The sequence below is a fragment of the Pocillopora verrucosa genome, chromosome 10 (assembly GCF_036669915.1).
Source record: "Pocillopora verrucosa isolate sample1 chromosome 10, ASM3666991v2, whole genome shotgun sequence".
NCBI lineage: Eukaryota > Metazoa > Cnidaria > Anthozoa > Scleractinia > Pocilloporidae > Pocillopora > Pocillopora verrucosa.
This window is the reverse complement of record NC_089321.1, coordinates 19,226,599-19,241,212: the sequence shown is the minus strand read 5'-3', so window position 1 is coordinate 19,241,212 and position 14,614 is coordinate 19,226,599. Positions and strand designations below refer to the sequence as shown.

The 14,614-nt window shown below is 37.1% G+C and overlaps 1 protein-coding gene across 1 annotated transcript; it reads right to left on the bottom strand.

Moving 5' to 3' along the window:
- Positions 1-5,117: 5,117 nt before the first annotated feature.
- LOC131787095 (HSPB1-associated protein 1) lies at positions 5,118-11,277 on the bottom strand. The gene is made up of 6 exons (XM_059104175.2): positions 10,895-11,277; positions 8,233-8,593; positions 7,413-7,514; positions 6,781-6,828; positions 6,154-6,213; positions 5,118-5,801 (listed from the first exon to the last, which is right to left on the bottom strand). Exons 1-6 carry the CDS (start codon positions 11,260-11,262, stop codon positions 5,334-5,336), a joined length of 1,407 nt encoding a protein of 468 aa, XP_058960158.1. The 5' UTR covers positions 11,263-11,277; the 3' UTR covers positions 5,118-5,333.
- Positions 11,278-14,614: the final 3,337 nt, after the last annotated feature.

Here is a 14,614-nt window from a genome sequence, read left to right as displayed (position 1 = left end):
TCTCGCACTGTTTTAGGATACTCTTCTGATGGATTGTTACGTTAGTATCTCGCACTGTTTTAGGATTCATTTTTGATGGATTGTTACGTTAGTATCTCGCACTGTTCTAGGATTCTCTTTTGATGGATTGTTACGTTAGTATCTTGCGCACTGTTTTAGAATTCTCTTCTGATGGATTGCTACGTTAGTATCTCGGGCATTGTTCTTGGATTCTCTTCTGATGGATTGTTACGTTAGTGTCTCGGGCACTGTTCTAGGATTCTCTTTTGATGGATTGTTACGTTAGTATCTTGCGCACTGTTTTAGGATTCTCTTTTGAAGGATTGTTACGTTAGTATCTCGCACTGTTTTAGGATTCTCTTTTAATGGATTGTTACGTTAGTATCTCGCACTGTTTTAGGATTCTCTTTTGATGGATTGTCACGTTAGTATCTCGCGCACTGTTCTAGGATTCTCTTTTGATGGATTGTTACGTTAGTATCTCGCACTGTTTTAGGATTCTCTTTTGATGGATTGTTACGTTAGTATCTCGCGCACTGTTTTAGGATTCTCTTTTGATGGATTGTTACGTTAGTATCTCGCACTGTTTTAGGATTCTCTTTTGATGGATTGTTACGTTAGTATCTCGCACTGTTTTAGGATTCTCTTTTGATGGATTGTTACGTTAGTATCTCGCACTGTTTTAGGATACTCTTTTGATGGATTGTTACGTTAGTATCTCGCACTGTTTTAGGATTCTCTTTTGATGGATTGTCACGTTAGTATCTCGTGCACTGTTCTAGGATTCTCTTTTGATGGATTGTTACGTTAGTATCTCGTGTACTGTTTTAGGATTGTCTTTTGATGGATTGTTACGTTAGTATCTCGCACTGTTCTTGGATTCTCTTTTGATGGATTGTTACGTTGGTACCTCGCACTGTTCTTGGATTCTCTTTTGATGGATTGTTACGTTAGTATCTCGCACTGTTCTTGGATTCTCTTTTGATGGATTGTTATGTCAGTGTCTCGGGCACTGTTCTAGGATTCTCTTTTGAAGGATTGTTACGCTAGTATCTTGCGCACTATTTTACGATTCTCTTTTGATGGATCGTTACGTTAGTGTCTCCCGCACTGGTTTAGGATTCTCTTTTGATGGATTGTTACGTTAGTATCTTGCACTGTTTTAGGATTCTCTTTTGAAGGATTGTTACGTAAGTATCTCGCACTGTTTTAGGATTCTCTTTTGATGGATTGTTACGTTAGTATCTCGCACTGTTTTAGGATTCTTTTTTGAAGGACTGTTACGTAAGTATCTCGCACTGTTTTAGGATTCTCTTTTGATGGATTGTTACGTTAGTATCTCGCACTGTTTTAGGATTCTCTTTTGATGGATTGTTACGCTAGTATCTTGCGCACTATTTTACGATTCTCTTTTGATGGATTGTTACGTTAGTGTCTCGGGCACTGTTCTAGGATTCTCTTTTGATGGATTGTTACGTTGGTATCTCGCACTGTTCTAGGATTCTCTTTTGATGGATTGTTACGTTAGTATCTCGCGCACTGTTTTAGGATTCTCTTTTGATGGATTGTTACGTTAGTATCTTGCGCTCTATTTTAGGATTCTCTTTTGATGGATTGTTACGTTGGTATCTCGGGCACTGTTCTTGGATTGTCTTTTGATGGATTGTTACGTTAGTATCTTGCGCACTGTTTTAGGATTCTCTTTTGATGGATTGTTACGTTAGTATCTCGGGCACTGTTCTTGGATTGTCTTTTGATGGATTGTTACGTTAGTATCTCTGGCACTCTTTTAGGATTCTCTTTGGATGGATTGTTAGGTTTGTGACTTGTGCACTGTTTTAGGATTCTCTTTTGAGGGATTGTTACGTTAGTATCTCGCACTGTTTTAGGATTCTCTTTTGATGGATTGTTACGTTGGTATCTCGCACTGTTCTAGGATTCTCTTTTGAAGGATTGTTACGTTAGTATTTCGCGCACTGTTTTAGGATTCTCTTCTGATGGATTGTTACGTTAGTATCTCGCACTGTTTAAGGATTCTCTTTTGATGGATGGTTACGTTAGTATCTTGCGCATTGTTCTAGGATTCTCTTTTGATGGATTGTTACGTTAGTATCTTGCGCACTGTTTTAGGATTCTCTTTTGATGGATTGTTACGTTAGTATCTCGTGCACTGTTCTAGGATTCTCTTTTGATAGATTGTTACGTTAGTATCTTGCGCACTGTTTTAGGATTCTCTTTTGAAGGATTGTTACGTTAGTATCGTGCACTGTTTTAGGATTCTCTTTTGATGGATTGTTACGTTATATCTTGCGCACTGTTTTAGGATTCTCTTTTGAAGGATTGTTACGTTAGTATCGTGCACTGTTTTAGGATTCTCTTTTGATGGATTGTTACGTTAGTATCTTGCGCACTGTTTTAGGATTCTCTTTTGATGGATTGTTACGTTAGTATGTCGCACACTGTTTTAGAATTCTTTTTTGACGGATTGTTTCGTTAGTGTCTCGCGCACTGTTTTAGGATTCTCTTTTGATGGATTGTTACGTTAGTATCTCGTGCACTGTTCTTGGATTCTCTTTTAATGGAGTGTTTTGTTAGTGTCTCGCGCACTGTTCTTGGATTCTCTTTTGATGGAGTGTTTCGTTAGTGTCTCGCGCACTGTTCTTGGATTCTTTGTTGATGGATTGTTACGTTAGTATCTCGCACTGTTTTAGGATTCTCTTTTGATGGATTGTTACGTTAGTATCTCGCACTGTTTTAGGATTCTCTTTTGAAGGATTGTTACGTTAGTATCTTGCGCACTGTTTTAGGATTCTCTTTTGAAGGATTGTTACGTTAGTATCTCGCACTGTTTTAGGATTCTCTTTTGATGGATTGTTACGTTAGTATCTTGCGCACTGTTTTAGGATTCTCTTTTGAAGGATTGTTACGTAAGTATCTCGCGCTGTTTTAGGATTCTCTTTTGATGGATTGTTACGTTAGTATCTCGCGCACTGTTTTAGGATTCTCTTTTGATGGATTGTTACGTTAGTATCTCGCACTGTTTTAGGATTCTCTTTTGATGGATTGTTACGTTAGTATCTTGCGCACTGTTTTAGGATTCTCTTTTGAAGGATTGTTACGTTAGTATCTTGCGCACTGTTTTAGGATTCTCTTTTGAAGGATTGTTATGTAAGTATCTCGCACTGTTTTAGGATTCTCTTTTGATGGATTGTTACGTTAGTATCTTGCGCACTGTTTTAGGATTCTCTTTTGAAGGATTGTTACGTTAGTATCTCGCACTGTTTTAGGATTCTCTTTTGATGGATTGTTACGTTAGTATCTCGCACTGTTTTAGGATTCTCTTTTGATGGATTGTTACGTTAGTATGTCGCGCACTGTTTTAGGATTCTCTTTTGATGGATTGTTACGTTAGTGTCTCGCGCACTGTTTTAGGATTCTTTTTTGATGGATTGTTACGTTAGTGTCTCGCGCACTGTTTTAGGATTCTCTTTTGATGGATTGTTACATTAGTATCTCGTGCACTGTTCTTGGATTCTCTTTTGACGGAGTGTTTCGTTAGTGTCTCGCGCACTGTTTTAGGATTCTCTTTTGATGGATTGTTACGTTAGTATCTCGCACTGTTTTAGGATTCTCTTTTGATGGATTGTTACGCTAGTATCTCGCACTGTTCTTGGATTCTCTTTTGATGGATTGTTACGTTGGTATCTCGGGCACTGTTCTTGGATTGTCTTTTGATGGATTGTTACGTAAGTATCTCGCACTGTTTTAGGATTCTCTTTTGATAGATTGTTACGTTAGTATCTCACGCACTGTTCTTTGATTCTCTTTTGATGTATTGTTACGTTAGTATCTCGCACTGTTTTAGGATTCTCTTTTGATGGATTGTTACGTTAGTATCTCGCACTGTTCTAGGATTCTCTTTTGATGGATTGTTACGTTAGTATCGTGCAATGTTTTAGGATTCTCTTTTGATGGATTGTTACGTTAGTATCTCGCACTGTTTTAGGATTCTCTTTTGATGGATTGTTACGTTAGTATCTCGCACTGTTTTAGGATTCTCTTTTGATGGATTGTTACGTTAGTATCTCGCGCACTGTTTATGGATTCTCTTTTGAAGGATTGTTACGTTAGTATCTCGTGCACTGTTCTAGGTTCTCTTTTGAGTGACTTTTACGTGAGTTTCTCGCACACCCTTATTTAACCTTTGATGCGTTCGGTGCTACGCTAGTATCTTGAGCACTGTTAGCATTCTCTTTTGAGGGATTGTTACGTAGGTATTTCGCAAACCGTTGGGATTTTCTTGTAATGGAATGTTTCGTTAGTATTTCGCGCACTGCTAGCATTCTTTTTCGATGTGTTGTTATGTTTGTATCTCGCTCACTGTTATCCATCTTGTTTAATGGATTCAACGTTATGTTCGTATCTTTAGCACTGTCAGCTTTCTCGTTTGAGGGATTGTTACGCTAGTATCTTGAGCACCGATAGGATTTTATTTTGATGGAATGCTTCGTCATTATTATTCAGCTGCACTAGGTAGAGTACAAATATCCTGCGATATTGCACAGTTATTTGGACAGTTGGTTATTTTGTACTGAATAACACATGTTTAACCAGTCGGCTTGTTAAACCGACAACAATACTCAGCGATACTACACACCAGAACGTCTAGGCATAATAAGATGTGCGTATTTCGCGCACTGTTGGCCTTATCTTTTGATGGTATGTTACGTTGGTATCTCTTGTACTGTCAGGATTCTCTTTTGATGGATTGTCACGTTAGTATCTCGCGCACCAGTAGAATTCTAACCTTCGTAAGGCCTCGTCTGAAAATGAAAAATACGAAAACCCCCCATACAGGCGAGGGTTTGCATAACTCTCAACAATTCGTCCACCACTTTGCGCATCAAGATTAGGCTCTTTACATCTTGAAAACTTCTCCTACTACTTACTACAAAAACATTTATCAAAAAGAGGAAATCTTCACTGCTATGCCTATGTACTGTTATTTAAACATCTATTAATCAACGAGAGCCTGAATACTAACTAAATATTAAATTTTTTGAAATTTTAAAATTCTGTAACTGCTCTGTTTTGTGCAAAGAAGTTCAAGGAAAGAATGAATTCATCACTTCTTTTAATTTAACTGCAAACAGAAATTGGTTGTCAGCTTGGATTAAATTCTACCTCTCATGCTATAACTTTTCAGGGCTTGTTATCATCCCATGAATTCGCCCCGTGGATGGAAGTACTTTCTCCCAATGACAACATTTTCATCCCCATTTGGGGGCGTGTTCATGCTGGGTATCATCCTTTGTGTGACATTAAGTACTTGTCTAATTTCTTTCCTTGTCAGTACAGTTTCTTTTCAGTGGGGGATGCTCTGAAATTTCCTGTTCAGTGGATGGCTGAGAAAACCCTGAACCAATATTTTCAGATCTCACTGTTTCATCTAGTACATAACTGCAAGAACTAGAATTGCAATTCGAGTTTCTCTCCATTTTGACTGTCTGTGTGGTCTTCAATTTCTGCTGTTCTACACTTGGAGACTTCAAGGGCAAGTTAATTGTTTGGCAAATTCCAAATTTTTTGAGAGCTTGAGACATCATTGCATTGATAACCTCAGGGGATGTCATGCAGTTTATGAGATCATCTGTAGAAAGTATATCACTTTTATTTTGATCAGTGTATCTAGGTTGTGTCCCATCCGAGTAAGATGTGTCGACATCACAGCTTGTCCTCTGTTTCATTGCACACAATGCTTGATACAAGTAACTCATGTTTTGTGCATGTGTTCCAATTTCCTGGAAAGCAAAGAACTCAATGCATGAATGCAAATCTCACTTCTAGACAAGTGCACAGAAAGATCTGATTTTCACTTTTTTGTAATAATGATTATGTTTGCATGCAGTGAGTGTAGTTCATTTCATGTTTAGACAAGAACAGCAACATAAATTTCAAGTCTAATTCAATGGTCACTGTTGCTTGCACTGATGTTTAATAATTAGTCAGAGCTCACACAAAACCATATGTTAATTTTGCTGCCTATATTGAGTACACAATTTGATCACATAATGTGCACAATTCCCCATAAGACATCAAGATAAATGCATAGAAATTATTTGAATTTTGAGATAACACAGAAGTCATAGTCACCTCTGATGGGTTCAGCCATGTTACTTCAGCTGCTCCCTCCTCCTTCTTTAAGGCAGACACCTTGAAACAATGAATAAAAGAGGCTATTTTAAGTTTAAAAGGCACTTTACTCCTGGATTATCAAACATGACCCTGTACAACAATAATTCTTTTTGATAGTCATTTCTTCAAATCACAATATTGTTGGACAAATCAAGGGTTTAAGGTAAATCCATAAACATGTTTCTTAAAAAACAAAAAACAAAATCGGACTGTAAGGAGTATATTTTCTCTTTTTTCCACTAAATTCATTCTACTATTACAGTTCAGGGGGGGACTATCATTTTCATTTAGTTGGTGATTTAACAATTTGCAATTCAGATTTGTTCCAGTATCCTTACACTGCAAACCCTTGAAATAGCCCCTCTCTTCAATTAAGCACCTGACCACAATGACAAAACTAAATTAGCCCCTCTCCTTGGTTAGGCACCCAAGGTGTTGCCATTATCAAGGGTTGCTTAGTTTTAAACATGCAATTCTTAGCAACAATACTTAGAGAGCAACAAAATAAGTCTAGAATATAAGACATTTGAACTTCTAGATATGCATTATGGCAGAATACATTTCTACAAACAATTCTCCACCCACCAGAGTTCTGATAAGTGCCTCTTTGACTCTCTCCAAGTGATCACTTTCCTTGTTACGTAAAAAAATAAAAAAACATTGAAAAAGAGGTGATTAACAATATTGTTATTATTTACAACTTTGTGATCACATATCTTATATAACTTTGGTAAATAAGAAAATTCAGACTTTCTGTGGGGAGAACTCGTGTATGTTGGATGCCTGATTTTCATTTGCAAATTTGTTTGACAATAAACATTTGATTACAGTTGAATCACTAAAAATGTATGTATCTTTAAGTTATAAAGTGATGACAGTTTACAGTCATTTAGTCAAAATTCAAAAAGGTAAGACTTCATCTATCATTCACAGCAAGACATGAAAAAAATTGACATCAAATAACATATCATAACGGCATTCAAATATTATATGTTGAAAATCAATCATATCTAGCATCACTCAAAGTTAATTACCCAACTGAAGGCTAATACAACTTTTCCCATAATATTGCACAGTTTGAGAAAGCTTCAAATGGTATAAACATTTCCACTTATGAACCATCACTATTATGATGGCATTCAGATAAAGAGACTAGGGAGTAGTATAAATGTACATGAATGGATCAGAGTAAAATAACCTGTGTTGTTCATACACACCAGTTCAATCCATGTGTTGATGCTTATTGATGTTTCTAATGATTCCACATAATGCCACCACTTCTTAGGCACAAACAGAACATCACCAGGTTTAAGAATTATCTACAAGGGAAAATAACTTTATTAACTCTGACACTAGCAGCCTCTACTTTTCCTTAGCACTTTGTATTGTACAGACATTGGACTCAAATGGGATGTATATCAAACAAAGAGGCTGACAATGACTCTGTGAAAACAAGCTCTCCCATCTCTTAGATATGTGAGTTGTCACCACCCTCCCCCTCCTCTTACATTATAAGCCACAGCATTTTTCTCCACTTACAACAATACGGTGTTGTTGAATGTAACACAAACCAAACCAGAGCTAAGTGGGAGATTTGAGGGGAGCTCAATTGTTCAAATTCAGGACTTAGACAACTGACCCCCTTATACTGGGTAACTGTTTAATACAGTGCCACTTAACCCTTTAACTCCCAAGTTCTGATTGCAAATTCTCCCATCTAGCTTCTACACATTTCCTTGTAAATTAGTGATGAGAATTTTGTGTCAGATCAGGATAAAAATTTCTACCTGATACATTTGAGTGCTGTTGTTATCTGTTTGCTGGATAATGTATGAATATCATGGGAAGAAGTTTCATGTTAATCACTTCTAGGAGTTCAAGAGTTAATACAGGTTCAACAGTAATTAGCCCAGACAGAAGAACAACAAACTACAAATGAAAGTTTTTGTTTAAAGGAGCTAGTTCTAGATAAAGGAGGGGAGGGGGGGCACTTTTTAGGGAGGCTTTAAGAACATTTACTGTAAAAAAGGCAAACACCTCATATTGAAGAACATTTTCAAAGGCTGGAAACCTTGTTAAATCTGGATTGGTGATGTTAACTTGACTAAACACACTGGATTCCTCATAAGGAATTCTGGTTGGATACAAGTTGGAGGTTTCACTTGGTGGAAAGAGAATCCATCTCTTTGTCCCATAGATCTGTGCAACTAAATTACAACCATATGTATCAACATGACATGGAGTTGATGCTTCAGCACTTCCAATCCATATTGTTGATTCATCACCACTTCTCTCAGGAAAACCAAAGCAGCTCCAGTCAACAGACTTGCGTAAATGAGGAAAATCTTTGAATAATTCAGCCATATATTTGTAATCTGCATAGCACCAATAGTTTTGTCTAAAAAGTAAACAAAAAAAAAATTAAAGCCTCTTTTACATCAGTATCTTGTCACACCTAATGATTCATTGTATTTGATTCAAATTTGTTTTCTAATAAAGGTACAGGCTTGATCGTGTATTTGTAAAAACAACTAAAACAAATATATACATTTTCAAAAATGTTGTAAAGTTAAAAATAAACTTAATTTATATGTGCCTTTTCTTTTCTCATCAAAAAGAAACAGTTTTTGAATAGAACAGTAAATATATATATATTCAAAATATATTTTAAACTTTGTAAAATTTTGAAAAAGGGTGTATATATATATATATATATATATATATATCTGGGTATATCATGCCATATATTTTGTACATAAATATTTTTTGGCACCCAATGGAGGATCACATTCTTGTGACCAAAACTGACATAAATTTCCACTAGGTACTACTTTAGGGTTTTACAATTCATGCGTTATTCATGCATCCTATTCAAGGAATGGCAATACTCCTAGTTCTCATTTATTACACAAACCATCATAAATTACAGTTAGATGGGCCACTTGGCTCAGGTACAGACTTCACCTTTATTATTTTACAAAATAGTTTTTCATGTACAGATATTAAAAGTTACTTTAAAAAATGAATAATATGAAGTGACACTTGATTCCCATACAGGGTTTGCCACTTGACTGAGAGAAGAATATAAATTCTAAATGGTATATGCCTGCCTATCTTTTGCTATAATTTCCTTTCATGTATCAACCGAGCAAGCAAAGTCAAGGATAACAAGATCATCCCAGTGGTTAAATGATAAAAGAAAACTTGTTGAAAAAGGAAAAAATAACATGTATGAATTTCCACCAAACACCACAGCTTTATGCCACATTGTTTTTGAAGCCTCACATGGAGGGTAAGTGCCTTAAGACTTCATAATTAAGAGTGAGTGACTTGAGTAGGACCTCTCAGACAATAACTCCTATGTATAGGTCCAAATTAATTAAATATTCATCCAGAGACAAGGACAAGACAAAGAACAGCCACCATAGTAAACTAGATGCATTTACTGTGCTGATAGCAACTGCTCTTGTCAAAGAACTCCCCTGATTTGATGCAATTAACAACCAAACCCTGGAATAAGTTATTCTACTTAGCTCCTTAGGTATCAGTTAGGATATAGAAGTTGTCAAATTTCATCGACAAGAAATGCTATTAACATATTTGATTTTCAGTTACAAAAATAGCGTCATTTATTGTTCTAATAAAAGGTAAAAAGAATGTTTGACTGAGTCAGTATCCACCTCACAACATGTGTTTGTTTAATGCAAATATTTGAGCTAGTCAAATGATTCTAACACATAGATTAGGAAAAGGGGAGGGCTCATGCTGATTTTAATCTGTTGTTCAAGACATCATAGGCTGTAAGAAAGAAATATAAATGTGGCAATTTGAGAACAAAATAGGAAAAATAATGCAGGGACAACTTCACTGAATGAGTAATTTGAAAATGAAAGTATCTTGATGTATCGTGTCTGGTATCCTTGTAAGGTTTTATGCTGTTACAGTTGTTTTTTGTTTTTTTTCTGTTCTGTTTACTTGTCATTAAGGTAAAATTTCCGCACAGCCCCATACTATTGTAAAACAAATCTGTTTTCCCAATGGCAATGTATTGTTTTTGTCATTGTTTTCTCTATTCAAGAACTGAATGCATAATGTAGTATGGGGCTGTACGGAAATTTTACCGGCTTCGGTCGTAAGTATGGTAAGCTTTGACTTGAATGCTTAAAGTTCATGTCCTGAATTAAATATAAATAACAACCAAACCGATCACGTTCGGAGCAGAATTCATTCTTGCCGGCTTTGATTCACGTGAATGGAACAATAGAATTAGGACTACGGTCAAAACAAACTTTTACTCGACCCTTCCATGGCGTCTTATCGTCTACCTGTCCACTCTTGTAACGTTTCAACCAATATCTTTGGTTCTTGTTGCTAATTTGCATCTGCGGTTAAAAACCATTTCCTTTTCGCTGGCGGTGTTGTTGATCTCTCCCACTCAGTCAATATTTCACCGATCATTAAAATGATTAACAAGAGAGGACTCAATACACAAACCTAAAGCCGTATTTTTGGTGGCACGTTTATTGTTCTCTTGAGTGCCGGATTATAATTTGTTTGTTTATGTTTGTATTGGCAAGGTCAAGAGCATGGCCAGCCATGATTGAGATTGGACCTGTGTACAATATGGCGCGACACACCCGCTTTTTCCATATTAGCAGTAGGATACAAGTTATTATCTATCATAATTGGTCTTTATTACCTTTGAAAACGAGACAAACATCCCGATCTTTCTGTGCAGCCATTCAACCATTGACAAAACTCGTCAAAGCTTGCTTTCTCAAATTCACAGTCTGTTTCCATAATGGTTTTCTTACACGAATTTCCATTGACAGACGGGTTCTGTCTCGCACAAAATCGAAAACTTGTTCGAAGATCGCGAAGTTCCTGAGCCAGAAATTCTGGTGTCCAGTTACAACATACCCACTGCCTTGCTGCGCCATCAAAAACTGCCGGATCGTTACGTTCTAGTAGATGGATGCGAAGCTTTTCAGGGCAGGAACTAAGCGATAAGCTTTGCACTTTGCGGTGGTGAGTTTTGTTTATTTTCAAACCTCTCTCGTCCGCCATGTTATATGACGTCGCAGCAAGGATATTCCGCTGTACAATAATAACCACAGATAACAAAAATACCGGAAGTTGTTATGACGCGTATGCGGGGGCATATTGGGGGCGTAGTTACATAGCGTCACGCACGTACAGTTTCAAACAAGAAAACCATCGTTGAACTACATGTCACGATCAAAGGAGTTGTTTTATTCTGTCAGAAACGCAAAATTCCTCGACAGATTCCACTCCAAGATTTCTTAGTATTATTTCTATGATGGCTTTTGGTCTATTATCTTTCCGTGCTGTTTGTTTTCTTTCTTTTTAATAAGATTCCCGGCATGTGATCATATTGTGATATGGAATTTACTACTAAGCTACGTGCAGTTATGTTTGCGTTATCCACTAAAGGACAACGACTTTAAATACAAGCATGGTATCATGGATGAAAATATCATTTCCCACTCTCCATGTATTGGCGGTAAAATGTCAACAATTTGAACAAACGGCGATGTTACACTCAGCTGAAGAGGAACTGAAAAACACGACGTCATTATCAATGGTGCGACATGCTATCAAAACCAAAAGAATGCGAAACACGCGGCTCACGGAGAGATCTAATATGTTATATTTTAATATACAGAGATAAATATAACAAATTTGATCACTATGTTGTTACGAGAAGCTATAGCAAAGATCACATGGATCAGTAGAATACTGTTTCAGCTTTTAAAGTCGTCTGTCAGTTCTGTTTTTAGCACTTATCAGTTCTTTTCTATTCGCACCTAGTTTTCCGTTTTGGTGCGGAAAGGTCGAGGGATCAAGAGCTGTAGCACTCTTGATCATATCAATCCGCTTAAAATCGTTTGGTGAAAAAATTCTTAGGTTTCGGTTTTCTTCGGCCGTAGCATGACGCTTCTTAATTACTTGTACTATGTTACTAAACTTGTTCGCAGTCGGCCGAAAACTCCTATATTTCGGTTGCAGGACAATTTCGCATGGCAGGGTCTTGTTTACTGAAAACGGGCGAGAAAAAAATGGGCTATTAACATTTTTCCATGCCTGTACGAGTAATTTTCTTTCGGTATCGATTATAAGATTAAACTCTCAGAACCGGAAAACAGCTCACTCATTTCTCAGACGCTGATCATAAGGCAAAGTTGGCTATATACCCAAATAAAGTTAAGGTTCTTTGTGACTGACGTTTTTCCTCTTTTAAGGTCTTGCCATTACCTGACTGATGACTTCACTTGGCATTTGTGCCTGATCGAACCGATTTCAAGCCAAGTTTTCGATCGTTTACTCTTACCGTTTTCGTAACGGATGTTTTACTACTTTTAGACACGTGTTAACCCGTTGCTACATTTGAGAAAAATTTGCGCAAAATGAAAGAGAAATCATTTCACTAGAAACTCCCGACCCTAAATAAGAAATCAAAGAGAGCGAAAACCCTTTTTTTTTCTTCCCAAAGGTACAGTTTGGTTTGAGACGAGGGCAAGCATATACAAATTTACTTAGTCATGGTGTACTATGAACGTGATTCAATGTCGCGTTTATTTTCGGTGAGTTAGCTCGATAAGACGGCTGTTTAAGTTGTTGAAAAATTTCGCTTTGTTTTCGTTTTGCTGTTATTTTTATCGTTTTATGGTTTTGCGGTTAAAAAAATCATGTAGACATCTTCAGTTTTTTTTTATTGTGTTCTCCTTCCGAATTGACGGTAAACCTCCAGTGCAGAAGAAAAGAAAAGTTAGTATTTTCCGTTTTAGCCTATGTGTGGGAGTAAGGCATTTGTTAGAAATGGTAGAATTTACAGAGAAACAAAGCTGGATGGTAAACGACGAGAGCGTCTCTAGTCTTCTGCTTTTGTCCGCAACCGACAGCGAAGTTGATCATCGATTTTTTTACACCGAGATCAGGAAATTGAACCGCGCTTTTGGACAGTTTGTGGTTGTCACACTGACTGTCGAACTCATGGTTATCTTTAGAAATCAGCGACTTATGAACATTATTTTATTTTGATTCATAAGAAAACCACCTTAAAGGCATACGTTTAATGAGATCGGATATTATCTCAATATTCATTGCAAAGCATTTCCTAAACTATAGATTTGAAGATGTTATTTAATCACGTGCGTTCGTCAAACTCGGAGGATTAAGAACAATTTTTGTCAGCTGTTGCCATGAATTTCAATCTCCGTTTCCAAAGAATCAAAAGTATCAACTTTGAACATTTGCGCAAATTTTCTGTTTCATTTAGGTAGGACGATAGTAAAGAAATTGTTGTGTTGGGGTGTGGTCAATAGGTTTCCGTTTTAGCGGTACTCTCTTGAGATTAACCGCTCGACTAAATCCGTCAACGGAAGTCGCGCGCGGGAACGTGGTAGCAGCCGAATCCTGTAGCTGACGCTACGGCAATTGTTGACTGAGATAAAGCTGTAAAGAAGAGCGTTTTCAATGAATATATTTGTGTCAACTTACCACTAATGATGACTGTTTTGTGGGGAAGGGTTGTACAATCCCCTCAGGCACTTCATTTTCGTCGTTCTTTCTCAGGTGATTGGGGTTTCCATGGCACTGGTTCAGTGATTAGAAAAGCCAAAGACTGCAATCAGGCCATCTTTTTGTTTCACTTTTCACCTGACGAAAAAATGAAATGTTGACCAAGCTAAGAAAAAAATAATTGAGTTTTCATAACGGCTGCCGGCTTCACCACTTCGCCGGTTTATAATAAGGTAATCATGATAAAATAGTTTTATTTTACAGTGAACCGTATTTGCTCAGAAGTTTAGAACCTTTCAGATCTTTTCTTTACGCTGAAGCTTTGTTCGGCTTGAAGCGTTGGGTAAGAATAAAAGCTATCTTTGCGGTTCTCTCTTTCTGTTCAAAAAAATATGGTTATTCATATTAAAAACGACGTTGCGAAACTTAACGAATATGCCTTCCTAAGCTTTTTATCCTTTTCAGTTTTAAAATTGGTAGCAGCCAATTGTAATATTTTTTTTTTTGGAAGTACACAATCCACTTTGAACATTGGAAGTCCGGTTTCCTTCTTTAGTGGGAAGCAAGCTCCAAACAAGGTCCTTTTAATTTCATGCTTGACAGCCGATACCAAAGGTTTTTAGCGAAGCCGTTTGGCAGCTGCGCACACCAGTATCAACGAAAGCCTCAATAAGTTGGTGCTCGCATTGCCAATGTCGACTCCCTAAGGTCGGCCATTAGTCATCTCAATAGCTGCCATCATTACGCATTTATCAAATGGCATGACGTCACGTGAATGCGTTAAATATTAATGGAACGTGCCGCGTTTGCTCTTGTACTTCTCTTACCGGGCTGAGTGATGTATAACACAATTACAGCCGTGTTTACAATACTAACG